Source organism: Pteropus medius, unplaced genomic scaffold (assembly GCF_902729225.1).
Source record: "Pteropus medius unplaced genomic scaffold, Ma_sr-lr_union100, whole genome shotgun sequence".
Lineage (NCBI taxonomy): Eukaryota > Metazoa > Chordata > Mammalia > Chiroptera > Pteropodidae > Pteropus > Pteropus medius.
The window spans coordinates 4,725,717-4,753,648 of NW_024354886.1; the positions used below are offsets into that span (position 1 = coordinate 4,725,717).

At 41.2% G+C, this 27,932-nt stretch overlaps 1 protein-coding gene and 1 non-coding gene across 5 annotated transcripts; one reads left to right on the forward strand and one right to left on the reverse strand.

The window, feature by feature from the left end:
• The first annotated feature begins 99 nt into the window (after window positions 1-99).
• Window positions 100-21,491, forward strand: TCP11 (t-complex 11). 4 transcript variants are annotated; one of them, XM_039856198.1, is made up of 11 exons: window positions 100-199; window positions 6,386-6,455; window positions 7,004-7,141; window positions 9,667-9,760; window positions 14,352-14,472; window positions 17,811-18,031; window positions 18,706-18,842; window positions 19,110-19,327; window positions 19,423-19,604; window positions 20,388-20,554; window positions 21,056-21,491. In XM_039856198.1, exons 1-11 carry the CDS (start codon window positions 119-121, stop codon window positions 21,286-21,288), a joined length of 1,662 nt encoding a protein of 553 aa, XP_039712132.1. In that variant the 5' UTR covers window positions 100-118; the 3' UTR covers window positions 21,289-21,491. The 4 variants fall into 4 exon arrangements, with proteins under 4 accessions (XP_039712132.1, XP_039712133.1, XP_039712134.1 ...); XM_039856199.1 differs by lacking the exon at window positions 100-199 and adding an exon at window positions 6,205-6,259; XM_039856200.1 differs by lacking the exons at window positions 100-199; window positions 6,386-6,455 and adding an exon at window positions 6,535-6,665.
• A 2,412-nt stretch (window positions 21,492-23,903) lies between these two features.
• LOC120597748 (5S ribosomal RNA) lies at window positions 23,904-24,025 on the reverse strand. Its single transcript, XR_005651448.1, has one exon. It is a non-coding gene; the product is annotated as a 5S ribosomal RNA (ribosomal RNA).
• Window positions 24,026-27,932: the final 3,907 nt, after the last annotated feature.

Below are 27,932 nucleotides of genomic sequence, written 5' to 3' on the forward strand. Positions count from 1 at the left end.
CACGACTGAGGTCAGAAAATTCTTGCCATTCCTGAGCTTGTAACAGAGACTCAGACCCAGTGACCTCCTTTTGTTCTCGCTGGGGGCTGCAGCAACTCTGCAAGTTTAAACCGTTCACATGAACTCCCCTTCATCACAGAGAGACACTGTTGGAGGAAAAGAGGGGAGTGGAGAAGCAGCACTGGGAAGAGTCCGCAAGGTGAAAAGAGGACGGCCGCAATGTCCCCATCCTCCCACCACGCCACGCCCCGAAAAAGGCCCTGAAGTCAAACTGGAGTTTAAAACTGTTCTCTGTTCATAAAGACAAAAAGTAGAATAGAAGTCTGGGGTGGAGGTTGTTATTGTTTAATGGGTACAGAGTTTTTATTGGGGATGATGAAAGGTTAGGGGTATAGGTAGTGGTCATGGTTACACGCCATTGTGGGTTTAATCCAACTGAATTGTGCACGTATGAATGGTTAAGATGATGAATATTATGGTATGTATTTTACCGCAATAAAACAAAATCTACAGGGATTTTTTTTAAAAAACCCTTTTCTCTGCATTTCTTTTGAAACGGACTTCAATAGACTGGCCCTCAAATCTAAGCGGCTGGATTCTTTGTCAGGAGATTATTATACTTTGCTTTAGGCTGGTGGTTCTAGAGAATTATAGATGACGGGAATGATTGAAACCGATTTATTTCTCAAGTGTTCGAGATCCCTTCATCCCCACCCAACAATGTCTCTTCAGGAAAAGCTCGTCTCTACCAAAGTCAGAAAAATAAAGAAAATGTACAGGCCACCGTCTAAAGTGGGCTCGGTTTAAGAAAATTTCCTCTGTGAAACCTCAGATCTGGAAAACAAATTGGTGGTTGATGATTTCCCTTACAAAAGACTGATTCCCTTAACAAAAGAGTTTACTCAAAGGTTCCTTTAAGAAGAGAGCGCCTGCTGCATTTAATGATATTATTGCATTAAAAGAAATCATCCCGACCATTCAAGGACATTGCACTATAAATATGTGAATGCATTGTATTGTGTTGTAAGAGTGGGAATGAAGGAGTCAGAACTCTTTGACAAATGGACTATTTTGGCCCAAAGTAACACAAAGAGGGAGCAAGATGGGTTTCTTGGCCTCAAATCCTGACAGCTTTCTGGGAAGGCTTTCGGAGTTTGTGATTTATTTAAGACCAGCTAAGCCCAAGGCCTGGGATGTGTCCATTTTAAGAAAGGGCCTGTGCCAAACTTAGGGTCAAAGTTCTAACTCTGCTGGTGCTGACCCCCCCATCACCTGTCCTAATCAAAAAGGCTCTCAGACATGAGCTCAACTCTGTCTTGCAATGGCAGAAAAATATGTGTGTTGCCAGAAAGTGGATTCTCTACGGTGATGAAGAATGATCCTTATTTATGTCTGCATAGGTACATTCTGGGGCCCATAAAGGTTTAATTGTCCCTGTAACTAGTTTTTTTAAAAACCCACAAAGAGGCTGCCAGCTTTCCCCAGAGTTTAAAACCAACTGAATGTGGTTCTGTGGAAACTGCTTTAAGTGTGTAACTTGCACCGTGTCCTGGGGCACAAGGCGCGATTGTTTTGGGGACTCAAAAGATGCAGCTCTTAGGAAGACTTTTAAAGTCAGTGTTTGAGGCTTTGGGCTGCTGCTGACCCTGGCTTGAGAGAGAGAGAGAGAGTCACTGAGTCGTTGAGACTCCCTCACCAGGAGCCTGACTCTGTAAATTACTCTTCCATGGTGCCACTGCCCCCTGCTGCCACCTTCTGGTTCAGGGGACACCGCTGTCACAGGACCCTAACTGAACATCCTTCTTTTTCTCTTGAATGTTGTCGTTGCTGGTTTGAAAGACTTTCAGGAAGCTAAGGACAAAGGGGAGATAGAGAAAGGATGCATGTCTATGAGACAAAAAAGAGAAAGACACTGGAAACCGAACTGGGTCCACAGGGATATACTTTGCCTGACTAGCAGGGTGGGTGTGGGGAGCAGTGTCACTCCTCCAGCACTGCTGCCTCCTCTGTTTGTGCCTATTTGTTCAATCTATAATTATTGATTGGGTACTTACGATGTTCCAGGCATCGTGGTGAATGAAATGCATACAGTCTTTGCTCTCAGAAAGCTTCTAGTCTCACAGGGGAGTTAGACATTCAATAAATTATGCAAACAAACATATACTTACAAACTGTATTGACTGCTATGAGGAAAAAGCAGAGAGAAGCTAACGGAGGGCCATAGAAGTTTCTCTGAGGAAGTTAGGCCTTATAAACTAGACCCGAAGAATGAAAGGGAGAAGCACTCTACACGGGAGGGACAGCATATGCAAAGACCTGGAAGCAGGAAGGAGCAGGGCCTGTTAAGTATCGCTGGTGGAGTGAGATGTGGCTGAACAAGCAGGCAGTCAACGCTGCTGCCAGAAACTTCTTGGTCCTCTCTTTGAGCCCTCTTTCCTTAAAGATGTGTAACGGTTTCCCCATCTACCACGCTTCACTCTGAGCTTCAAAGGGCTGCGTCCAGACTTCTCCTAGATTACCCCAATTCTTCTCACGCAGTCCTCTTGGGTTCTGTGAAGAACACACATATGTCAAAAGACTAAAGCAAATAGTTTTGACGTGCGGTTCTGTACCGTAAGGGAGGCTATAATGAAATCCGTCCCGGTTTACATGACTCCAAACGGTTCCATTTAAATGTCCCACCCTGTACTTATGAGTCCCTACCACTTTAGTTGACTGTTTATCTTCCAGCATACTCTCCTATCATTTACAGTTTTCTTTAGCTTTTACTCTCGCTCAGCTCTATATATTATGGAATAAACAGACTATGATATGGGTTCTAGTCCTAAATTTTCCATAAACTGGTGGTGACCTTAGCCAAGTCATGTAACCTCACTGAGCCTAAGATGCTTTGTAAAATGAGGTGTTTTTTGTCGCTGTTATTTTGTTTTGTTTTATAAAGAGATCCATATTCAGGATTTCTCTTAAATTCTGTGGTTCTGTGTCTCTTGCAGCCATCTGGGAGTATTTCTCTTACATCTTTGTCTCTACCCACCCTTCTTTCAGAACGTCTTTGTGGGTGGGACCCACTTTCTGCATAATTTGCTTTGGTGAGATAGTGTACCCAAGATAATGTTTAACAAATGAAAATAAGTTACACTATTGGGTTTGGGTTAAAACTCATATATGTGGGGAACTGGTGGAGGAGTAGGAAAATTCTAGGTATAGGCCTGAAATTGTCTTAGACTGCTTCTCAAACTGGAGTGTATGTATCCAGGGCAGTATATAGAGGTGTACCAGTGAGTACAGGAAGCCCTTCTTTCTGGAACAAGAATTCTCAAAGATTTGAGGAGAGCAAATAGACAGTGTTAAAACAAACATAGATATATTATGAATGGAAAATAAAAGTGGTATGATATCTTAATATAAAAGGGGAACCCTAGGGTGGGCAACTTTGGGCACACTGCAGTGTGAGAGGAAATAGGCCTTTTACTTCTGTCCTTGGGTTGTGTGAGGATTAGTTTTCTTATGGGTCTTTTGAGGTATGTGCAGTTTCATAGGGTAAAGGTGTTAAGTTACTCAAGAGGAGCATTCCCGCTAAATAATGGATGTTTTGGGGAACTTCACTTTCACCCATTAGGGGAGTTTGAAGACGGTCTGAGGTTGAGAGGAAGCCAGGCTGAAAAAGTGACCTGTTTCCAAAGACCAAATCAGTTCTTGCTTAGGATCCTGGCTAAAGGCTGTATTGGAACAGTTTGAACTGATCCAAACAACTGGAAGATCTCTCTGACCTCCAGCAGCACTTCTTGTTTGTACCCCCCGCTCTCCGATGGTAGTTACTATACCATTATGTGTTAATTATATTTTGTTGTTTATAGAGCCTCCTCAGCCAGAGTCAGGGAGGTAGTGTGAATGAAGAAAAAGTACACGAGCAAGATAATGGGAGGAAGCAAGAGAACTAAAATGTTAAATCAAGCTATATTCAGAGACTGCAACATGCTGATCAGCCCTATGGCCAGACCAGGAGGAGACCTACAGAACAAAGAAAGATTTCTGTTGGGATTGCTAACAACACATTTCCCCATGCCATGAAGGGAAAATAAGAAAAACAGAGTCTTTAAGTGGTGCCCTACAGAAAATAAAATCATTCATTCCCTGTGGCTAAAACCATAGGGAGCTTATGGATTAAAGGTTGAGAATTACCAGCAGGCCTTTCATGCTACATATTCTTCTTACCTTTTTGTGCTACATCTTATCCTTCCTCAAGGTATATCCATATCAAAGGAAAATGGGTAATCAAAGTCTTTAAACTGTAACTCACAGGAACTAAAGACCGATATTTAAAGTGAATTGTCCAAACATTCAGGGTCCTTCTCAGTGTCTTCCTCTCACGTCCCTCTCAGTGTCCTCTCGGTTCCTCTCCGTGTTTTCACTCTCTCTTTCACTGTCCCCGTCTCTATTGTCTCTGCCTCTCTGAATCTCTCTTAGTCTCTCACTCTATGCCTCTGAGAGGAGACCATGCTCTGTCTATGGAGCATTATCCCTTCTGTAATAAACTTTCCTTTTGACTTTAACTTTGGTGTGTGTTTGAATTCTTAAGCTCCACGAAGAACCCTCTTCTCTCTCAGTGCAGGGCTTGAGTCCTGCCGCTCCCCCCTCACCGCCCCGTGCCCTGAATTTGCCCTGTCCTGCATCAAAGAGTCAAGAATTTGCTCACCATGTGACTTTTGATAACTCCTTGAAATCGCTCTGATTTTTGTTCATCTATTTGCTCATCTATTAAATGGTCCAAAATAACACCCATCTTGCCTACTGAACAGGTAGAATTGTGTGCAGAGCATATGGATTTGCAATGTAAAAGCATTTCGTAAATCATTAAACAAAAATCAGTTATTATTAACTAAGACCCCAAAGGCAAGGAGGGTATATCTCTCACATCATCTTTCTATTTCCCTCAGCTTTTAACTTTGCCTAGTTAGTTCTGGTATATTAAAGACAAAGATCCTGAGATACTGCCCCTGGACTGACTCTGGGAAAACACTAATTCTGTATTTCTCTCCTACCTCATCCTTCACCCCTCTTCTGGCTTCAGTTCCCCCACACCCACCATGTGCTCCCACACCACTATATCTTCCTACTGTCCCCACTGCCCGTTCCAGAGAATGTGGGTATTAAAAGGACACTTAAAGAGGCTGTGTAATGTATATGAATGACCTGTTTGAGTAATTTCAGGCATCAGCAGGGAGAGTTTTATGGCAATGCCACTTTTTGTGGGGAAGAGAACTGGTGTCATTCTGGAAAATTTCTCCCAGAAATAAAAAATCCAAATAGAGTTCTGGATTTTTTTAAAAAAAGAAATCAACAACTTAACCTTAATATCTCCTTATGTAAAAACGAAGAATCATATTTTCATTGAACTTCTTGCTAAAGTCATACGAGTTCCTCCCACTTCTCCTAGGTTGTGGTGAAGGCTAGCATGCTTCATAGTTGACATCCGAGGGAAATATCAGGAAGGGGTGAGGAATAAGGAGCAGGTTTAGTATGTATTGCTCTGAGATACTCTCTGGCTAAACAGTAACTTTACTAGGTCATTCCCCTCATAACTGCCTGAGCCTCAGAGCTGAGTGGACTTTCTTAAGCAGAAATGTTCTTGGGACACTTCATTTTTCCTTTCAAAATGCACAAGTTGTGCAAGAAAAAAAAAATCACATTCCACACTAACAAGGCAAGGGTTATAATGAGAACTTAGTTTCTTACAGGCAATACTTTCATCTTTATTTATTTATTTATTTATTTATTTTTAAAGTAGGCTTTTATGGTAAGAAACCAAGTCAGAGTAATAAAGAAGGATGGGAAAATATGGAGTGGAAACTTCCTTTTCATATCACCCCCGACCCCTCCCCTCCCCACCCCCGAAAGTGCAGGGATTGGAGGGGAAGTGGGTGTCATTCCAGGTCCAAACATCACTTCAGGGTCAACAAAACAGCCAGGACCAAGAAAAAGCCCGTGACCTGGAGCCTGTTAGCCGGAGGCCCAGCACCAGGTCACCGATGAGCACACACTGCCTCCCAGCCCGCAGGCCTCCCGCTGACCAGCAGCAACTGGGAGAACCAAGTCTCTAGGTTTCCACACCTGTAGAATGAGAGAGGGGCCCTTCTTAATGTGCCCAGAATGTGCTAAAGCAATAACCCTCCTGGGTGTGGTTCTGTGCTTCCCAGGATTTGAAACAGCCTAGAGAGAAAGAAAACATATTGCCCCTTCCCTCTCTAAGTAGTTCCAGGTGATCTTTGTCGTGGGGGCGGGAGATGTCAGGAACGGGCAGGCCCCAGCGACCATGGAATCAGAGGCCTGGAGGGCGCTTCGCACCCACGACGACCCAGTCATGAGCCGTTGTTTCCACCCCCAGGTGCCAGGCGGGCTGCGAGGTCTGGGACCAGCACGTGACCCCGCCCCGTTGCCCCAGGAGACGGGCAAAGGTTTGTTTTCAAATCTCGGACTCTCCCACCGAGGGCCCCTGGCGTCGCGAGCAGGGGTGATCGTGGGGTCGGCCTCGTCGCCTGCGCGTCGCCGTCTGGCCCCTCCCGGCCTCGCGCCCCCGCCGCCCCGCTGCGGTGGTACAGCCCGAGCTTGAGGCTGCGCGGCCACAGCGCCCACTCAGGAGTAGGGGGCCGGTCACCAGGGAGAAGGTGAGAGGCCCGGAACCCGAGCGGGCCTGGGGAGGGCGTTTCGGGCGAGGAGGTCGTCCAGTGGGCGAAGGACGGGCCCTGCCCCGCGCGCCAGCCCTGTGCCACGGCTCCCCTGGCCTCAGTGTCCTTGTTGCGCGTCTAATGCTGGACTTCACTCTGATCTCTCGTCTCTCCTCCTCCAGGCTCCTTTGTCCCTGTCTGTCCCCTGAGCGACCTTGAAGTTGCCCTCTTTTGGGTTGTCCAGGTCGGACGCAACGGGCCGGGCCTCAGTCATCTCTCGGCAGTTGGAGAGCCCAGCTGCCCCGACGTCAACAACGTGCCATTTCTCCCCCACCCAGGTTCCGTCAACAAAATGCTGTACATCGAGGAGAATGTGCCCCTGAAGGACCCTGGCGATGCAGAGAGCGGCCCCTGTAAGCTCGAAACACCAGGACCGACCCAGGAGGACAAGAGCAACCTCGAGGACCATCCTCCCCGTAGGTTCATCCCTGGCGGCCCTGTCTCCCCTCAGGGATGCTTAGTGTGGGTCAGGTTGGAAGGAGCCATTTAAGAGCCAGCAGCCTCTGTGGCTCCGCAGTTCTCCATCCTCTCTCTCTTCTTATGGTTTGCCCTTCTTCTCCCCTCCACCCCAATCTCTAGGCCCCCTATTGACCACAAGTCTTCAAAGAGTTTTTGGTCCTAGAGCAAGAAGTGACCTAAGCGTGATTACTTGAATCTGGCAAGATTTCAAGCTGAGTCAGTTCAAAGCCATCTTTGTTGTTATTGCATTTTGAATTCGTAGGTAGAAAATGAGAGACATCTGCGGTAGATTTTAAAGAACCCAAATGACCCCAGATTGTGTTCTTCCTGGGCTTCATTGTCTGAAGAAGTCATACTGCCCTGAGCTCATTGTTGGGCTCTTATACTATAGTAGATGTTCTTTTATGTTCCTCTTGGGGCACAAGGTTACTTTGGTTGGTCTAGTCTCCCTGGGATTCACCCTGCATTTCTCTTATAATCTCCTGAGAATTTAATCAGTCATCAATCTGAAGACCTACGCACATTCTTGAAGATTGAAATGGGAAAAATTATTTCAAGGTCATGGTACCAAGCTGAATTATATTTGTTTCTCTTGTAGCCACGTGGGGTCGCTGCTGGTTAACGGACTGTCACTAAAGTGGCAAATTGGGTGCTTTGTAATCCCTATTTGGAATAGGTATTCAGTAGATATGAACCCGATGTTGGGTGAAAGTCACTTTTTTTGTAAATACAATTAAAACAATTTAAGTTCTTGAGATGGCTATTTAAATAAATCCATAGGTAAAACAACTCTGCACAAAATACCAAATTCCTCTTTTCGAGAAAATAAATTTTTAATTTTAGATGTTATATATTATCTTAAAAATTTCTTTGTCCTTGGGATATGGATTTTTTAAATCTACCTCAGTTGCATTTTACTTCTAAATTCTCTTTGAACCCTCTCCTGAATTTTACAGCTGTTGCAGTTGCATAGTGCTATGGTGACCAACAAAACAATCTTGTCAAAGCAGGCTACGAACTTTGGTTTGTTGTAGTTGGAAAGTGTTTCTGTGTATAATATTTCCATCAGTCTTCAATAAGCTGCTATAGCTCAGTCTCTGAAGATTTTCTTTTAGTTCTCATTTCAAATTAGTGAATTAGTGGTAAGTCCATTTACATATTTAACTGTGTTTTACCATTTTGGCTGGAACTAAAGACTTTGGAGAGGCTGCAAAAAGGGAACTTCAGCTATCCACCTAAAGTTCAATTCACCTTTATGTTTACCTAAGCAGAGACTCATTGTGCGTGCTTTCTATTTTTTTCTCTTACTGAGAGTATGAGTCATGACTTTACCTCTAAAAACTTCATCATGTATCTTCTAAGAACAAAGGCATTCTGTGTAACCTCTTTTCTACAATAAATTTTTCCTTTTTACGTTGTTAAATCTTTTTAGTAATGGAAAACTTTAATGTTTACAAAGCAGAGAGGCTGATCTGACGAACTCCCATTTAATCATCATGCCGCTTCAACAATGATCAAGTCGTGGCCAGATCTTAGTTTATTTATATCTCCTCCACATCTTGGAGCCAAATACTTTCCTGTGAACAAATGAAGCTTCATTGAAGGAGAGTGAGAAAATATGATTTATGTGTGCAACTTTGTTTTATATGCCAAGTAATCATTATAATTACCATACATGCCTATTACATGAAAATGGTATCAGCTAGGTCTTTAATAAAAACTTGGAACAGTGGTTCCCAAATGCTGGTTTGTGACAGAATTCTTAGCAATATTTAGTAAAATGAAATAAAGATATTATAATGAATTTTTCCTCAAGCTACATCGATTCTATTTAAAGGATTACTCTTTATTCTGACACTATTCCCTTTCTGCTCTTTTGGAGGTTGCACTATTCTTTCTTTTATGAAATGACGGTTTTGGTAGTGGTAGAGTGGATTTTTTTTAATTCACTTGTTTGCATGTTTCACTGTCCATACTTGGCCAAACAAAAAAAACTGGCAAGTTGTCAGTTGCTCAGAATCTTTTTGAAAATTTAATTATGCTGCGAAATTCTAAAATCTGAGAACTACTGCTTTAGAAGACCAGATGACATTGGCACCATTTAGTACTATGTGTGTGGAGAATTTAACTCTCAGAGGCAGGAAGAGAAGTGTGGAATCATAATATTTGTTTATTATAAAAAATGTTTATTTTGTGAATAAATTGTTTCTTTGCTGCTTAATTTACTTTGTAAGAGAAAAGTTTTAATCAGTTTCACATTATGTTTTTTATAAAATAACTTTGTCCTTCCTTACCCCCATGCTTGACTACTGTGAGAGGCACAGTCACAGGGCCTGGAATTCAGAACGTATATGATTGGAATGGTTGAATGAGTTTGTGTAATATCAGTTTGAATTCAAATTTGGGGCCTACTCAGTAGAGTGAATCTCTACTGAGACTTGTGTGGGTTCACTGTTGTCTACCGTAGTTCTTTCTGTCACAGGTCTGGTAGATACAGTTAATGACGTTTCCAAGATGAGCAACGAGACTGGGATGAATCGTGATTTCCACATGGAAGAGGTTTTACCTCAGAGCAGGTACAGCTCCTAATTTTCCCTTTTTTCTTTTTCATCATGGCATAGGTATTTAGCACTAATGGTTCTGGACCAGACTTGAAGCATTTTTATTTAATAATATGATCAGTGTTTGAATATAAGCCTTAAGAGGTCTCAACAACTTAAACAGAAGAGTAATCAGTTTTATTAGTATCAGAGAGTCAGGAAGCAAATGTTATTTAATCAGCGAATAAACCAAAGCAGCTGTTGGAATGTTCACTTCGGGACCCCAGTTAATAAAATATGAACAGTGGATTTCACATCTTCTCTGACAGATAAGGAGGAGGTACCCTGGAGTAAGCTGTCTATTGCTGCATAACAAATTTCTCCAAAACTTAGCAGCTGAAACAATGTTCATTATCTCAGTTTTTGTGGGTCAGAAATATGGGCATGGTTTAATTGTGTGCCTCTGACTCAAGGTCTCTCATAATGTTGCGGTCAGTTTGTTGAGTGGTGGCCAGAGCCTCCCTCAGCTCCTTGCCACTTGGACCTCTCCATAGGGCAGCTCACAACATGGCAGCTGGCTTTCCTTATTCAGAGTAAGAGCAGGAGAATGAGAGTGTGAGAGTCAGTGCCCAAGATGGAAACTACAGTCTTTTTGTTACCTAACCTCAGAAGTGATAACCCATGCCTCTGCTACTTTCTGTTCCCTGGAAGGGAGTCGCTAAATCAGCCCACACTCCAGGGAATGGAATTACACCAAGGTGTGAATACCACCAGGAACTGTATATCTTTGGGATCATTTTATCAGCTGCCTACACATAGCTCCTATCATTTACTCTAAGTAATCACAGATTAGACAGGTACAGATTAAAAAGTTAATTTTCTTGTAGTGGCATTTTTCAACTCTTTTTTTTTTTTCTCCTGGTTTCATAATCAGGTAAATTTATGAATTAGGACCAGAACCCTGTTGATATATAATACTCACCCACCTTGAACAAGTTTTTTTTGATTCTTCTCGGTTCTGTTCACATCTCAATAAATAAATAGAACCCTTCAGTAACTATGAATTGAATGGCTCTGCTGGCTTATTGGCAGTTAAGTGGGTAAATTCACCATCAGATTTTACATTTTAAAACAGTTCTAATTTCCCACCAATAGCCAGATAAATGGCAGCTTGTGATTGGTCAGGTTTCTTAAATGCTTTTGTTATTTGGCAACTTCAGGGAATCTGTTACTAAAGTACTTTTCTCTGTCACAAGTTGCTGCCTGGGTCTTCGTGCTCTCATTTGCCCTTGCCTGGTGCCAGTAGGTGTCCATACCAAGCATAGCTCCTCCGGGAACAGGTTTTCACCAAAATTCAGATCTAGTGCCTCATTGCTTAGATATGTTTGTTGCTGGCAGGAAAAAAGAAAAATGAAACCGGGAGAGTGAAGGTCTGCTAAAGGGGTGGTGGGGAGTAGAGGAAATGAGAAAGAAAGAAACGAAGCTGGATTTTCAAGTAAGGTAATACAGAATTTATCCCTGGAAAAAGGTTGAAATAGAATTTATTCATTATTGGCAGTTGGCCTTACTTTAGGCTCATAAGATGACATTAATTACAATTGTGGGAGTCTAAAGGAAATCCCATGTTTGGGCATTCATTCATCAGGCATTTACTGAGTCCTTATTATGTGGCAAGAAAATGCTGAGTGCTGGGGAGAGATATAGCCGTAGCTGTAGCTATAGACAAGTAAGGCACTGTCTTTGCTATCAGGAAGCTTTCATAGGGGAGACAGTGACTGATAAACTAACTTATAGGTGTGTGTATAGAGTTTAATGAGAGTAATCAGCTGCCTAAGGAGGATCAGAGAAGATTTGCCCATGGAGGAAGATTTTGCCCATGAAGACTTGAATTGAGTTTTAGAAGATGAATAGGTGCTTTCCAAGTGGTATGGGTTGAAAAGGATGCTCCAAGCAGAGGAAACATGTTATAGGCACAGAGTGGTGGTAGAATATGCTGTGTTCTTTACAAACGGTTTGGTATAGTTGAACACAAGATATTATGAGGTAGGAGGAGTTAAATTAGAAAGGGAGGCAGAGTACTATCAGGAAGGGTTATACAGTATAAGCCATTTATGCTGGCAGTGATGGAAAGCCCTTAAAGGACTTTAAATAGGCATGATATCATGAACACAGTTGCTTCTTAGAAAAATCATTGATTTTAGAGTGAATTGGTGGAGTACTGATTAGAAAGAGACAGAACCGAAGGCAGGGAGGCAAGTTAATAGACTATGGCAGTAGTCCAGGTAAGAGATGATAATAGGAAAGAATACATTCCAGAGACATTTAAGAATCAAAACTGATGCAACTTTGGGGATAGACCGATAAATAGGAGAAGAGTTAAGAACAATTCCAGTATGCACTGGACCATTAGATTATAGTTGGTTACCTCTGATGATGGAGATTTGTGTGTTGACAGAGGAACTTTGACTTGTTTTATTCATCTTTGTATTGCTTTTTTTTCTTTTTACAAGGAGCATGCAGTACTACTGTTAGTTTTTTGTTTGTTTGTTTGTTTTTAAAGGAGGAGATGTTTAATTCAAGAAAACCAATAGCTATTTGGAAATTATTAGATACAGCCTCAGAATTTTCAAATAGTTCTTTTTCTTCTTATTAGTCTAACTCTGTGGGACGAAGACATCATTTAAATAAATATTCAGAGAAAAAAATAATTCCTGTAGTTTTTTAAATTATCTTAATTTTTTAAGAGTAGTTTTAGTTCTACAGAAAAATGATCAGAAAGTACAGAGTTCCCCTGTGCACAGTTCCCCCTATCATTTACATCTTGTACTACTGTGGTACATTTGTATAATTGATTATCCAGTATTAACACATCTTTATTAAGTCCATAGTTTACTTTGGGGTTAACTTTTTGTGTTGTACATTCTATGGGTTTTAAAAACGTATAATGACATATTCACCATTACTATATCATGCAGAGTAATTTCACTGCCCTAAAAGTCCACTGTTCTCTACCTATCCATCCTTCTGTTCCTTTCTCCCTCCCAAATCCTTGGCAACCACTGTCTCCATAGGCTTCCAGAATGTCCTATAGTTGGACTCATATAGTATGTATGTAGTCTTTTTCAGATTGGCTTCTTTCACTTAGCAGTGTGCATTTAAGATTCTTCCATGTATTTTATGGTCTTGCTAGCTCATTCCTTTTCAGCACTGATTAATATTCCATTGTCTGGATGTTACAGTTTATCCACTCACCTACAGAATGATACCTTAGTTGCTTCCCAGTTTTGGCAGTCATGAATAAAGCTGCTGTAAACCTCCATTTGCAGGTTTTTGTGTGGGCATAAGTTTTCAGCTTGCCTGAGTAAATACCAAGAAGCATGATTGCTGGATCGGATGGCAAGAGTATGTTCAGCTTTGTAAGAAACTGCCAAACCCTCTTCCAGTGGCTGTATCATTTTGCATTCCCACCAGCAATGGATGAGAGTTCATGCTGTTCCACATCCTCATCAACATTTGGTGTTGTTAGTGTTTTGGATTTTGGAGTAGGGGTATCTCATCTTTATTTTAATTTGCAGTTCCCTAAGGATATATAATGATGAGTATCTTTTCACATGCTTATTTGCCATTTGTATATCTACTTTGCTGAGGTGTCTGTTCAGGTCTTTTCTCATTTTAAAATTGGATTTTATCAAGTTTCAAGAGTTCTTTGTATATTTTGGATAACAGCCCTTTGTCAGATATGTGTTTAGCAAAGATCGTCTGTGGCTTGTTCTCTTAACAGTGTCTCTCATAGACCAGAAGTTTTTAATTTTAATGTAGTTCAACTTACCAAAGTTTTTTCTTTGATCTTGTTTTTGGTATTGTATTTAAAAGTAATTATCATGCCCAAGGTCACTAGATTTTCTGTTATTTTCTAGAAATTTTATAGTTTCACATTTTACATTTAGGTCTATGATCCATTTGTGGAAGGTATAAGATCTGTGTCTAGAGTCATATTTTTGCATATGATATCCAGTTGTTCCAGCACCATTTGTTGAAAAGACTGTCCTTTCTAGATTGAATTACCTTTACTTCTCCTGATTTTCTAAGGAGAAAAAAGACAGATCTTTCTGGCTTCCATGACTGGCTACATGGTGATACCGCTGAGACTGAGAATATAGGAGGAACAAGTTTATAGGGGGAAGAGAGTGAATTCAATTTTAGACCTACTGATTTAGAAATAAATAAATATGAGTATTCAGGTATTGCCAAAGAAGGAAAATTCTTTCTTTCGTTTTAGGACTATAAGAAAATGAAAGATCATTTAGTTTATTGCTATATTTATACATAAATGAAAACTAAGCTAGATGCAAAATCAGTGCTAAAAGCTCACGGTTCTCCCTGCTGCATAGGAAGCGCTGTTCTGGAACCGTAAGGAGCACTTCTGAGAGGTTTTGTTGATGCCTTTGACACCCAAGTATAACCCCAGCTTGTTCAACTCTGTTGCAGTTCAAATACAGTTTCTGGCCTTCCCCTGTCAGTATAATGGTCTTCTATGATATCAGAGGGTATTTGGGGCTTAGGAAATAATGACCTTATGGCAGTTTTTAGATAGAGAAAATAATTCACTTATTTAACCTTCTTACAGTCTGGAAGGCAAGGTCAAGGAGAAAATGCACAATGCCTTTTGGGATCATCTTAAAGAGCAGCTATCAGCTACTCCCCCAGACTTCAGCTGTGCTCTTGAACTTCTAAAAGAAATTAAAGAGGTAGGTGACCAACCTTCCATTTGTAGATATAAAGTTCCTAGACATCTCCAGTTCATTTGAATGTCAGTGGCTAGCAAATCCTAACTGAGCATGATCCATGAATCAGACAGAATCTAATCAGTAGATAGAAGTCACACAGTAATTTCAACAGGGAAGTTTTGTTATAAAAATTATTATAACAGGGAATTGGAGAAATGGGGTCTTTGGACTAGTAAGAAGCAAAGAGAGCTCTAAAGAATACTGGTATATCAGATATAAGAAGAACCCACTATACCCCTAGGGCTGATGTAGGACTCCCAAGGACTCATTTTAGAGGGCAAAGCTGTGCCAGGGGAAGTTGCTGGCTTTTGTGTGCTGCTGGCCACCGTACACTGCAGGAGCTAGGTGCTGGAGCACCCATCTGTGCTTCGGGAGCCTGACACTAGAGAAGCCACTCAGGCTGTAGAAGCTGGCTGCCAGCAAAGCCACACATACTGCAAGAGCTTGCCAAGTGAGCATTCCAGAACCAGAAAGAAAAGCTTTTGCCTTTTGTAATGTCTTTCTAGCATGTGATAGACACACCCGAAGGTAACCCCCCAGTGATCTATACCCTGATATAATTCTCTGTCCTTGAGTGTGGACAAGATCTGTAACCTGTCTCTTAACCAATGGAATATGGCAAAGGTGATGGGATGTCACATTTCGTTACGTAAGACTCTGTCTTAGCAGCCTGGAGAGAATGAGTCTCCTGCTGGCCTTGATGAAGCAAACAGGTATGTTGTGAACTGCCTATGGAGAGGGGCCGCATGGCAAAGAAATGCAGGTGGCCTCTAGGACCAGCGTCCCACTGACACTCAATAAGAAACTGGGGTCCTCAAGTATACAGCTGTAAGGAAATGAATTCAGCCAACAATTTGAATGAGTTTGATAACAGATTGTTCCCCAGTCAAGCTTCCAAATAAGATTGCAGCACAGCCACCACCTTGAGTATAGCCTGTGAGACCCTGAACAGAAGACCCAGTTAAAGCTGTGAGATAATAAATGTATATGCTGTTTTAAGCCTCTCTTAAGTTTGTTATGCAGCACAGAAAACTAATAGTGTCTTCTACAGATGAAGCTTAAAATTTACCATCTGGTAAAGGAAAACTAAAGGGACTTCGTTTTTTCAGAGAAGAGAAAAAGAGAGTGGATTTGGAGCTGAGAGAGAAATTGATAAATGTCACATTCCACTCCTTCGGCCACTGAGCTTTCATGTGCACGCTTCTACACACATTTGAACTCCTGGATTGTCCAATCTTATAGCTATGTAGATCAGACAACAAACACCTAGTTCCACAAGGGAAGCTCAGACCATGTGGTCACCCGTCCTGTGATGGGGTGTTTACTTTTCTGCCAAGGCCTAGGAGCAAGCCAGAAACTTTCTCAAAAAGCAAATAGTTATCTTCAGAAGAGGGTATAGATTTACTCCAAAATCCTAGAGATCTGTGTTGTGATGCTGCTACTGGTACTTGCCAGAGGCTCTCTGTGTCATCCTTACTTGCCATAAATGCTTCAGATATCATTGAACCTGCTGGGTCATAAGGCTCAAGTGGTAGAGTGGCTTGTGTGGCAGCCTGAACTTGGGGCAGAGCCTACTCTGGCTCTGGTTCCACTTGAAATTGGCAACCTTGTGAGTGACTCTAAATGAGTGTCAGGTAAGAACATTTAAACCTGTGAAGAATTTTTATAAGAGTTTGAGTTTATTTGAGCCAAACTGACAACATGCCAGGAAGCAAGATCTTCAGTGCTCCAGAGGATGACAGTTTTGCAGTTTCTTTTATTTTTTATTTTTTAATTTTTATTTTACTTTTTTTTTGCAGTTTGTTTTGTACATTTAGAATGAGAGAATATAAGGAAGATTATATTTAACATGATTATGTACTCCCTTGAGGGGTCCTGAAAAAGGATTACTCTGGCATTTCAAGGATGTGTTAACCCAGATACATAAGAACAATGGACAGGGCTGGCTTAAGGCAAAGAGAAACCTTTTACTAAAGAAGTTATATGCCTCAGTGGTGACTACCCCATGACCTTCCCAGTTAGCAATTATGATCAGATCACCCTGTGAGGTTAGTTTCTGTCACTTGACTTGTAGATTGATCACAGAGCCCCTTTTTCATCCACAAAACTCAAATGTGTAGGTCGCATTGAAAACCCAAAAAGGCCTTTAAGTGTCTTTTTCTTTCATGGTGGGTGGTTTGAGGTACAGCAGTTTGTCTTTCACCTCGGAGGGGATAGCTTGACAAGGTCTAGACCACTGAAGCTTGGGCAACTTCACTGAGGTGAAGGGCCACTGAATTTTTTGGGGGATTATCTGCCCCTCTAGTTCGCATGTCTTTCTAAGGCATCTAAAATACTTGCTACTTCCTGCTCATCAGATCCAGTGGACATATAGCCATTTGAATTTGAACCTCACTCATGGTACCAATTTTGTATCAGTCAGGGTCCAGTCAGGAGAAAGAAACTAGGCAGCAATTTGAACAAAGAGAAGCTGGTGCTGCAGGAGCTTGCTGAGGTGGAGCACACCAGAACCAAGAAGGAGGACCTCTTTAGCATCCTCTACTAACAAAACTTAACATTGTGCCAGCCAGCAAAGTAAAAATATATAAAGGGTCTGGCTCCATTTTCAGAGTAGGCACTGAAGGGTAGACTTGGAACTGAGAGGCTCCAAATTGATAACTGGCATAGTTTACCATTTAAATAGATAATAAGGAGCAACTTGCATTGTATTTGTTCAAGATGAAGCTAAACAGATGGGATCTTGCTATGACAACACCAGTACTCCATTCAGTCAAACAAATGTTCATTGAATCCCAGCCCTTGCCCCCCACCATGTTTTGTATATTACAGAGGCACAGAGATAAAGGAGTGTCTCTGATCATAGGGAGCTTATGTTTTTGGGTTAACAGGCTATTTCCAGTTACTCTTAACAGTCCCCTTGCCTATTTTATCCTTGCCCTTTGAAGTAAAATTTCAAAAATGCCTGCTTTTTGAAACGAAGAGTTCCTCATTCCCATGTAATGGTATGTATTTTAAATTTGTTGCACCTGTGTTTCTTTTTACCACACTCCTTTATCTCTTCATCTCTTTCTGCCCTGAAAATGATATATTATTGCGATAATTGAATTCCTAAAGCCTTGAACTATTACTTGTCCCCTAAACAAAGATAAATAGAACTCCATAGGAAATTTAGGAACCCGATATCTTGATCCTTAAAAGACACAGGCTGGCATATCTTTATCTAAAGGGTTGTCCATTAGAGAAAGTTTGGGGCTCTAAACAGAATGCAACTCCTTCTTTGACTTTTCTTTCCTGGGTAGATCTTGCTGTCACTGCTGTTACCACGCCAGAACCGCCTAAGAAATGAGATCGAAGAAGCTCTGGACATGGACCTCCTTAGGCAGGAAGCAGAACATGGGGCCCTAAATGTCCCGCATCTCTCTAAGTACATTCTCAACACGATGACGTTGCTGTGTGCACCAGTTCGAGATGAAGCAGTCCAGAAACTAGAGAACGTTACAGACTCTATTTGGTTACTGAGGTGTGAAACTTGATCCCTGGGCAAGGAAAAGCTGGGCGGGACACTGGACGAAAGCTCCCGTGTTGGCTGGCTCTTCCCTGTTGAAAACCTGACAAACTCCTTTCTCTCTGGCCTGTTAGCTTTCCTTTTCCAAAGATGGCCTTGCCAGGGCCCTTTAGTTTTCCTTAGATTGTTTGGGCCCCCTGTATACCATCCTACCATAAAACATTAGTATATGTGATCTTTTTTTCCAAGGAGTTCAAACATCACTTTCCCAAGTTTTCTCATCGTAGTTCACGCAATACGAAGGGACAGGAGTGGGAGGCTACCCCTATTTCCTAGCTATAGAAACCAAGACTCAGAAAGTTAAAAAAAGTGAAATAGCATCTCTTATAATCCCACTTCCCAGAGAGAATTGTTAGCATACTGGTGTTTTTTCCCACTGACTACCTTTTTAAAGAGACAACAGAATGATTGTTGTGGAAAGATATCTAGCTCATAGGCTTCAAGGTCCAGAGACTTATCTGTTCCTAGCTCTGCCACTCACTCTGGGCCTTGGGTACTGGGCCACATGTCATCTTTTGTAAATTTAGGAGGCAAGATTAAGTTAGTTCTAAAGCCCCTTCTAATTCTACAATCCAGTGATTTAATGACTCCTTGTATAGTATAACTATTCTATTTTCTCTTTATGTTAGAGGGATCTTCCAGGTTCTGGGCCTGATGAAAATGGACATGGTGAACTACACTATCCAGAGCCTTCAACCCCACCTACAGGAACATTCCATCCAGCATGAACGGGCTAAATTCCAGGAACTCCTCAACAAGCAGCCTAGTATGTATATAATTTGAGGGCAGGTGTGCGGAGGTACGACCTTGGGTCTGACTTTTATGATGCTAAGGGGTATTCTGTCTCTTTTAAGGAACAAAAATTTTCTCAAGTAGGGAGAGGGAGAAGGAACAGTTATCTAAGACATAAAGACACCCCCACCCCCCAAATCATTTATTTATTGATTAGGAGTATATTTTGAAAAGAACCGTAGTCTTGAAGCCTCAGGGATGCAGATGCCGAAGATGCTTACACACTCTGTTCCTGTTACAGGCCTCCTCGATCACACCACCAAATGGCTCACCCAAGCGGTAGCAGACCTCACCATGCTGCCTCCAACTTGCCCTGACACTCCTGACTCCTCCAGTGTGGCCTGCACCTCTCTAAATGAGGCAGCCAACAACCCAGAGCCCCTCAGCCCCGCTATGGTGCTGTCCCAGGGCTTCCTGAACCTTCTTCTCTGGGACCCTGAAAATGAAGAGTTCCCTGAGGTAGGGCTATGTGGGGCATTACCCTGTCGTTTTGTATTCAGGACTTCCACCAGGACCCTCCTCTCCTGACAGCCTGTCCTTCCCTGCTTCCTCAGACACTGCTGATGGATAGAACGCGGCTGCAGGAACTGGAGTCCCAGTTGCACCAGTTAACCATCCTGGCCTCAGTTTTGCTAGTGGCCAGTAGTTTCTCTGGCAGTGTTCTGTTTGGCTCGCCTCAGTTTGTGGATAAGCTGAAACGCATAACCAAAGCCCTCATGGAGGAGTTTAATTCCAGGTGAGCTGCACAGATTTTTTTTTTTTTAAGTAGATGATATTTGGTATGGAGACATAGGCAGATAATGAATGATAGCTTACATTCCACCACAAACCACAGAAAGGCTCTTTGGAATCATTTGTAAAGGTCGTTGGTGTCTTTCCATAAGTTGTCTTGAGGCTTGTGACAAAGAAAAATAAACCCGTCTTCCAAAAAGAGTAGTGTGGAGGATAATTTGCTATAAAATGGTTCATTATTTTATTTGCTACAAAGGAGTTATTATCTGGTTGAGTGGATGATGGTAGGCTCATCTCTGTATATCTAGGAGTTGATCACCAGTAAGCAATATTGATTGAAAGTTCACTGTGTGTAGGGCATCACACCAAAGGAATTGGAAGGCCAGGATTGTCACTATAATTGGTGAGAGGAGGACAAATGACCATGGAAAATGTCCAAGAAAGTCTTAAAAATGTATCTACATATACACAGATTCCATGGGGCTAAAGAATACTGAGTCGATCCAAGAGCAGAACCAAACCCTTGTCCAGAGTTTATTTTAGTTTATTTTGTTTACTAAGAAGTAGGACATGGTATTATATATAGATATTAGTTGATATCTTGAGGGTAAGAGTGAAGACACTGAACCTACCCAGTGACCTCTGGTGCTTTCAGGGGCTGGGATAAGGGTAGGAAGATGTCTGGGAGTCTTTCTCGAGTGGCTTCTGGTGTGGAGCTTTCCCAGGCTCTGGCCTTATGCCAGGGCCCCACCTGGTGGGTACCAGCTTACTCTCCTTTGTGGTCTAGGTCTGAGGAGGCTATGCTGATGACTGTGAGTGAACAGGTATCTCAGGAAATCCATCAAAGCCTCAAGAACATGGGCCTTGTTTCTCTGAGCAGTGACAACACAGCATCTTTGATAGGACAGCTCCAAAACATTGCCAAGAAGGAGAACTGTGTCCGCAGTGTCATTGGTGAGTATGCCTTGGGTGATGAGAACATTGTGGGGAGAGATTCCAACCCTAGAAGTCAGTTACTGAACCATTTAACAACATAAAAGCCATGATCATTGAGCAAGTCACTGTTTAAGCTTTAGTTTTTTCAAAATGCTTGACTGAAATATCTTAAAGACCAGCTCTGTGGTTCTAAAGAAGATTTGCACCCAGGAATTCATGACTTCTAGGTGTGGCATAGTGTTATGTCAAATACTCAGTAGGATCTAACCGATGGAGACTTAAGAAATCTTTAGAATAGTCAAAAATTTCCTAGCCCATTAGTTTTTGATCTTTGCTTTGTCTTTGGGAGCTAGATAGCAGCCCCCTACCCCCAAAACAAAACAAATTTCCTTATCTGTAGCTAAGTGGGCAGGTTAGTGAATATCTCAGTTAACTTAGAACTTGAGTGAGTACAGGGGTACTGTTTCTCCCTGAAAACTGTTTGCCCTTTCTCTTCTCACTGTCTTTTCCTGCTCATAGATCAGCGGATCCATTTGTTTCTCAAATGCTGTTTGGTTCTTGGAGTGCAGCGATCTCTGTTAGATCTCCCTGGAGGCCTTACTCTCATTGAGGCAGAACTGGCAGAACTGGGCCAAAAGTTTGTCAACCTAACGCACCACAATCAGCAGGTATTTGGCCCCTACTACACGGAGATCCTAAGAACCCTCATCCCCCAACGCCAGGCACCGGAAACAGAAGCACAGTCTCTTTGATAGCACCAGCTGCAGGCCCTGGCACCTTGGACCCAGGAGAGAAGCCCATCATTTTCCTGGGGTGACATCACCAGTGACCAACAAAGCAGCAAGCCTTCCTCCTCTCCTGCAGCCAACACCAGAGCTGTAGTGATCACTCATGTAACGCCGACTGGCCCAAACCCATATAAATTTCACTAATAAACTTGTGAACTGCAAGCAAACCACTGTTCTTGTGCTACAGCTATGGCCAGGCCCTGTGCCCTCAGCCCCCAACTAGCTAAGAAGCCAACAGGCCCCTAGTTTTTTCTCCACTGGCTAGATGCTCCCTTCAGTGTGAGAAGCTGAGAAGCCAAGAGACCCAGGTGCTAGCATTGTTTTTTCTACAGGTAAAAGCATCTTTCTGAGGGCCCTGAGAACTCTGTGGAATTATGTAGAATGTGAGTATAAGAGCTCCTCCAGAAGTTAGAAATTTGTTTTGTCCAATTCAGCTCGGGATTGGACATGGTCAAAAAATTATTAGGAGCCTCATTTCTCAGACCAAATTTCCCTGAAAGTTTTAAGTGGTACAATGAGGAGTCAAGAAATAGTAAGAGCTTCAGCTTCCTCTTCTGTTGCAGGGTCTGAAGCATGTGCACTCCGGGGCTGGATACAATTGGAGGTTGGCTGCTGCAAGCATACTGTTGAGGACAGGTTTTAGAGTTCATGGGATTTCTCTCTCAAGTATCTAGAGTTCAGTCTCAAACAGTTAGGTCAGTGACTGACTTAGATCAGGTCTTTCCTTGGTCCTGTTCTCTAGCAAATGAGTCTCACTTTCCCGACAGAGGTGGAACAGCTTCCATCCTTCTTCCTACTTCCAGTCTGGGACTTTAATTGGCAGTTTTGGTCATGGGCTCCCATTTGGCATCACAAACAAGAGATGTTCTGAAAGGACTCGGCCTTGTGTCCTGGGGTTGCAGCGATCCAAACCATCATTCTCAGTGTGACTGCAGCAGACCAGGCCACCTAGGGGCTCAAATGACGTAATGTTCCATTCAGATTCAACCCCCCTTTTTTGTAATGCACAAGAGAAAATGGCAATTCACTTATGCGCTTTCAAGGTAAGGTAAAGAGAAACAGAGTTCTCAGCATTTCAGGAGATGTAGGAAGCTGAACATTACACACTTAATCTAGGAAAACCAACTGAAGAGGGATTTGAGTTCCATTAGCCCAGTTCCTCCTCCTAATTGACTTCCTTTTTAGACAGTAGAGCCTAGATGGGTGGCACAGCCAGGTCAACAGAGTGACATTTACTATGACTGGAAAAACTGGAGGGCCTGGACCATTCAAAATTTCTAATCTTGTAGCTAGACATCCCCAGGATGGAGAAGCCCAGGAAAGGGAGTCTGTTAAATAAACAGTTTACCTAGATGGATTCTCTGATTTGCAACAATTAATTTGAATTTTCTAAAGTCCACATTTTAGAAGCCTCATTATCTTAGAGGCAGAAGTGCTTTGGAGGGATTCCTGTGAAGAGGACTGCTTGGCTGGTGGGTGCAGACACCGGGCTGACAATAGACCCTTGCTCTGTACTTATTAATTAAAATAGGAAACAATTGATTTCTTAGAAATTTTGAGTTAATTTTCTTGTGCTTCCACATGGAAGAGACAGGGATCCTGACCTGAACAAGGAAAGATAGTTCCATTCAATCCTGCACGTGGTTTGAGGGATATACATTTAAAATTGTGATAAAATACACATAAAATTTACCTTTAGTGATAATTAGTACATATTCAATGTTGTACAACTGTCACTACTGTCTGATTCCAGAACACTTTCATCACAAGAGAAGGAAATTCCATACCCATTAAGCAGTCACCTCTCATTCTTCCCTCCCCATAGACCCTGGCGATCAATAATCTGCTTTTTGTTTCAGTGGATTTTCTGACTCTAGATAAATAGAATCACATAGTGAGGTCTGTGACTGGCTTCTTTCAGTCAGTATGTTCTAAAGATTTATCGTGTTGTAGCATGTATCAATACTTCATTCCTTTTAATGGCTACATAAAATTCCATGGATATACCACATTTTATTTATCCATTAAGTAGCTGACGGACATTTGGTTTGTTTTTACTTTTTGGCTTTTGTGAGTGGTGGTGCTATGAATATTTGTTTGTATACAAGTTTTTGTTTGAACACTTGTTTTCAGTGCTTTTAAGTAGAATATACCCAGGAGTAGAATTGGTGGGTCATATAGTAATTCTTATGTTTAATTTATTGACAAACCACTATAGTTGTTTTCAGAGTGGCTGCACCATTTTACATTCCCACCAGCAATGTATGAGGCTTTAAATTTCTCCACATTTTCACCAACGCTTATTTTCCTTTTTTTTTTTTAATTGTAGGCCTCTTGGTGTGTGGAATCTCATTGTGGTTTTGACTTGCATTTTCCTAATAGCTAGTGATATTGAACATATTTTCAGGTGCTTATTGGACATTCACATAAATGCCTATTTTGGTTCTTTGCCCATTATTGAATTGGATTATGGTTGTTGTTTCTTTTTTCTTTTTTTTTTAAGGCGAGGCAACCCTTGGTTGACCTTAGATTGCAAGGACCTTACAATCCCTTATTTCTTTTATTTGTTTTATTTTTTAGGCCTACAACAGCACCTGGTCTTCTTAGGTGGTCTCCCATCCAAGTACTAACCAGGCCCGACCCTGCTTAGCTTCCGAGATCAGATGGGATCGGGCTTACTCAGGGTGGCATGGCTGTAGACTGAATTGGATTGTTTTGTTGTTGTTTTAAGAGACCTTTATATATTCTGGATACTAGACCCTTGTCAGATATATGATTTGCAAACATTTTCTCCTGTTCTACAGATAGTCTGTTCACTTTCTTGATGGTGTCCTTTGATGCACGAAAATTATAATTTTGATTAAGTCCAGTTTATTAGGTTTTATTTTTATGGATCATGCTTTGGGTGTGAAGTCTAAGAACTCTTTGCCTAGGCTTAGATCTTGAAGATTTTCTCCCATATTTTTTGCTAAAAGTTTTACAGTTATATGTTTTACATTTAAGTCTGTGATCCATTTCAAGTTAATTTTTATATAAAGTGTGAGTCTTAGGTTGAAGTACTTTTTTTTTTTTTCCAGCCTATGGACATCTAACTGCTCCAGCATCATTCATTGAAAAGGCTGTCTTTCCTCTACTGAATCGTTTTTATACCTTTGTTAAAAATCAGTCAGGCATATTTGTATGAGTCTCTTTCTTGATCATCTATTCTGTTCCATTGATCTATCTCTCTCTCTCTCTGCCATACCACACAGTAATGATTGCTGTAGCTATATAATAAGTCTTAAAATTGGGTAGATTGATTTTCCCACTTTATTCTTTTTCAAAGTTGTTTTAGCTATTTTAGTTTCTTCTATATACTAAGCTTGTCTAGAACTACAAAAAATATTGCTGAGATTTTGATAGGTGTTATATTAAACCTGTGTTATCAGTGTGAGAGAATTGACATCTTTACTATGCTGAGTATTCCAATCTTTGAACAACATGGTATTTCTTTAGTTCTTTAGATCTTCTTTGAGTTCTTTCATTAGCTTTGTGTAGTTTTCATCATACCAGTCCTACGTTTTGTTAGATTTATACCTAAGGATTTCATTTTCTTGAGTGATTATAAATAGTGTCGTATTTTAAATTGTGTCCACGTGTTCATTTCTAATAGACAGAAATACAGTTGATTTTCATACGTTTATCTTGTATCCTACTACCTCGCTTAACTCATTTATTCTAATAATTTTTTTGTAGGTTCCTTGGAATTTATGCAGACAACCATGTACAATAGTCCCCTCTTATCCACGGTTTCTCTTTCTGTGGTGGTTGTTTCCCATGGCCAACCACAGTCCAAAAATATTAAATGGAAAATTCCAAAAATAAACAATTCATAAATTTTAAATTGCATATGTCATTCTAACTGTCTCACTCTGTCCTGCCTGGGACGTGAATCATCCCTTTGCCCAGTGTATCCACACTGTATATTCTACCTGCTAGTTAATCACTTAGTCTGGGTTATTAGATTGACTGTTTGATATCACAATGTTTGTGTTTGAGTAAATCTTATTTTACCTAATAATGGCCCCGAAGTGCAAGAGTAGTGATGCTGGCAATTTGAATATGCCAAAGAGAAGCTGTAAAGTGTATGTATGTATAGGAAAAAACATAGTGTATGTAAGGGTTGGTACTATCCAAGATTTCAGACATCTATTGGGGGTTCTGGAATATATCCCCAAATGGAAAAGGGAAGAAGACTACTGTAATCTGCACATGACAATTTTATTTATTCCTTTCTGCTATGAATGCCTTTTCTTTTCTTGCCTTGTTGCACTGGCTAGAACTCTGAGCACTTTAAGATTGGTGATAGTGGAATCCTTTCCTTGTTCCCAATCTTAGGAGGAAAATTGTCTTTCACCATTAAATGTTAGTTGCATATTTTCGTAGATGCTCTTTATCAAGTTGCTCTTTATCTCTGTATTAGTTTCCTACTGCTACTATAACAGAGTACCACAAATTTAGTGCCTTGAGACCATGCAGATATATTATCTTACAGTTCTGGATGTGAGAAGTCCACGATGGGTCTTATGGGTTAAAATTAAGGCATAGGCAGAGCTGCATGAGGCTCTAGGATAATATAGTTTCCCATGGCTGCTGTAACAAATTACCATAATTGAATGGCTTACCCAAAACAGAAATATACTCTTTCACAGTTCTGGAGGCCAGAAATTAGAAATCAGTTTCATTGAGCTGAAATCAAAGTGTTGGAAGGGCCGTATTCCCTCTGGAGGTTCTAAGGGAGAATTTGTTCCTTGTCTCTTCCAGCTTCTAGTGACTGCTGGCGTTCCTTTACTTGTGGCTGCATCACCCCAATTTCTGACTCCATGGTCACATGGAGGTCACGTGGTCCTCTTCTGTGTGTATTTAATCTCTGAATATCTCTCATAAGGACACTTGTGATAGGATTTAGGGCCCACCCGCACAGTCTAGGATCATCTTCCCATCTCAAGACCCTTAATCACACAGGAAAAGATTGAATTGTATCCACCCTTAAATTCGTATGTTGAAGTCCTAACCTCCAGTACCTCAGAATGTGACCTCATTTGGAAATAGGGTCATTGCAGATACAATTAACATGAGGCTATACTGGAGTTGGATGGGCACTAATTCAATCTGACTGGTGTCCTTATGAAAAGACATGTGCTACACGAAGAGATAGACACAAACAGAAGTGCAACAATGTGAGGATGGGGAGAATGCCATGTGCAGGCCAAGGGATACCTGAAGCTACCAGAAGCTAGAAAAGAGGCATGGAACAGATTCTCCCTCACAGCCCCCAGAAGAAACCAAGCCTGCCAGCACCTTAATTTCATACTCATAGCTTTCATTTTTTTTCCCCTCAATTTTTATATGAGTTTGTTTGAGCCAAAACTGATGACAGTTGTTGGGAAGCAAGATATCAAATGCTCTTTCATACAGATAGCTTTCAAATAAAATAATTTATTGTCTGTCTAAGCTTCCCAGTTTGTGGTGCTTTGTTATGACAGTCGTAGGATATGAATACAGTAACATAGGTTACAGGAATTAGGACCTAATATTTTTGGGTGGCCATTACTCAGCTTACTATAAAGGAAGAATCTGTTTCCTTGACATTTCCAGCTTCTAGAGATTGAGCATATTCCTTGGCTGGTAGCCTCTTCCTTCATCTTCAGAGCATATCACTACAACCTTTGCTTCCATCATATCTCCTCTTTGACTCTCCTCCCTCCCTCTTAATAATCCTTGTGATTACATTGGGCCCTTCTGGATAATACAGGATATCCGAGACCCTTGATTTAATCACATTTGTAAAGTCTCGTTTGCCATGTAAGGTAACATTCACAAGTTCTATTGATTAGAACCTGGATACTTTTAGGGAGCTATTATTCACCCTCTATTTCCAGTTTTCTGAGAGTTTTAAAAATCATGAATGGGTCTTGAATTTCGTCAACTTGTTTTCTGCATTAATTGATAAAATAATGTGATTTTTCTTCTTTAGCTTGTTAATATGTTGAATTACATGGACTGATTTTCAAAAATTAACTGACCTTGTATCCCTGGAATGATGTGTAATTCTTTTAATGTAATTCTTAACTCTATTGGCTAATATTTTGTTAAAGATTTTCATTGCCTTTATTTATGAGAGGTATTGTTATGTGGTTCCCATTTTTTGCATTTTCTTTGTTGGTCTTGACATCAGGGTGATACTAGCTCACAGAATGAATTAGTAAGTGTTCCTCTTGTTTTCTGGGACAGATTGTGTAGAATTGGTGTTAATTTTTCTTTAAACGTTTGGTAGAATTCTCCAATGAAATCATCTGCATTTAGAGATTTTTATTTTTTAAATTGTGGATTTAATATTCATAGTGCTCCTAAAATTATCTCCTTCACACAGGGTAAGTTGTGGTAGTGTGTGTGTATGTATGTTGTGTATATGTGTGTGTGTGTATACTTTTTTTTTCCCCCCAAGGAATTGGTCTATTTTGTCTAAGTTGTCAAATTTATGTGGGTAGAGTTGTACATAGTATTCTCCTACTATCTTTTTGATGTCTACAGTCTCTGTGGTGGTAGCCGTTTCTTCATTCTTGATA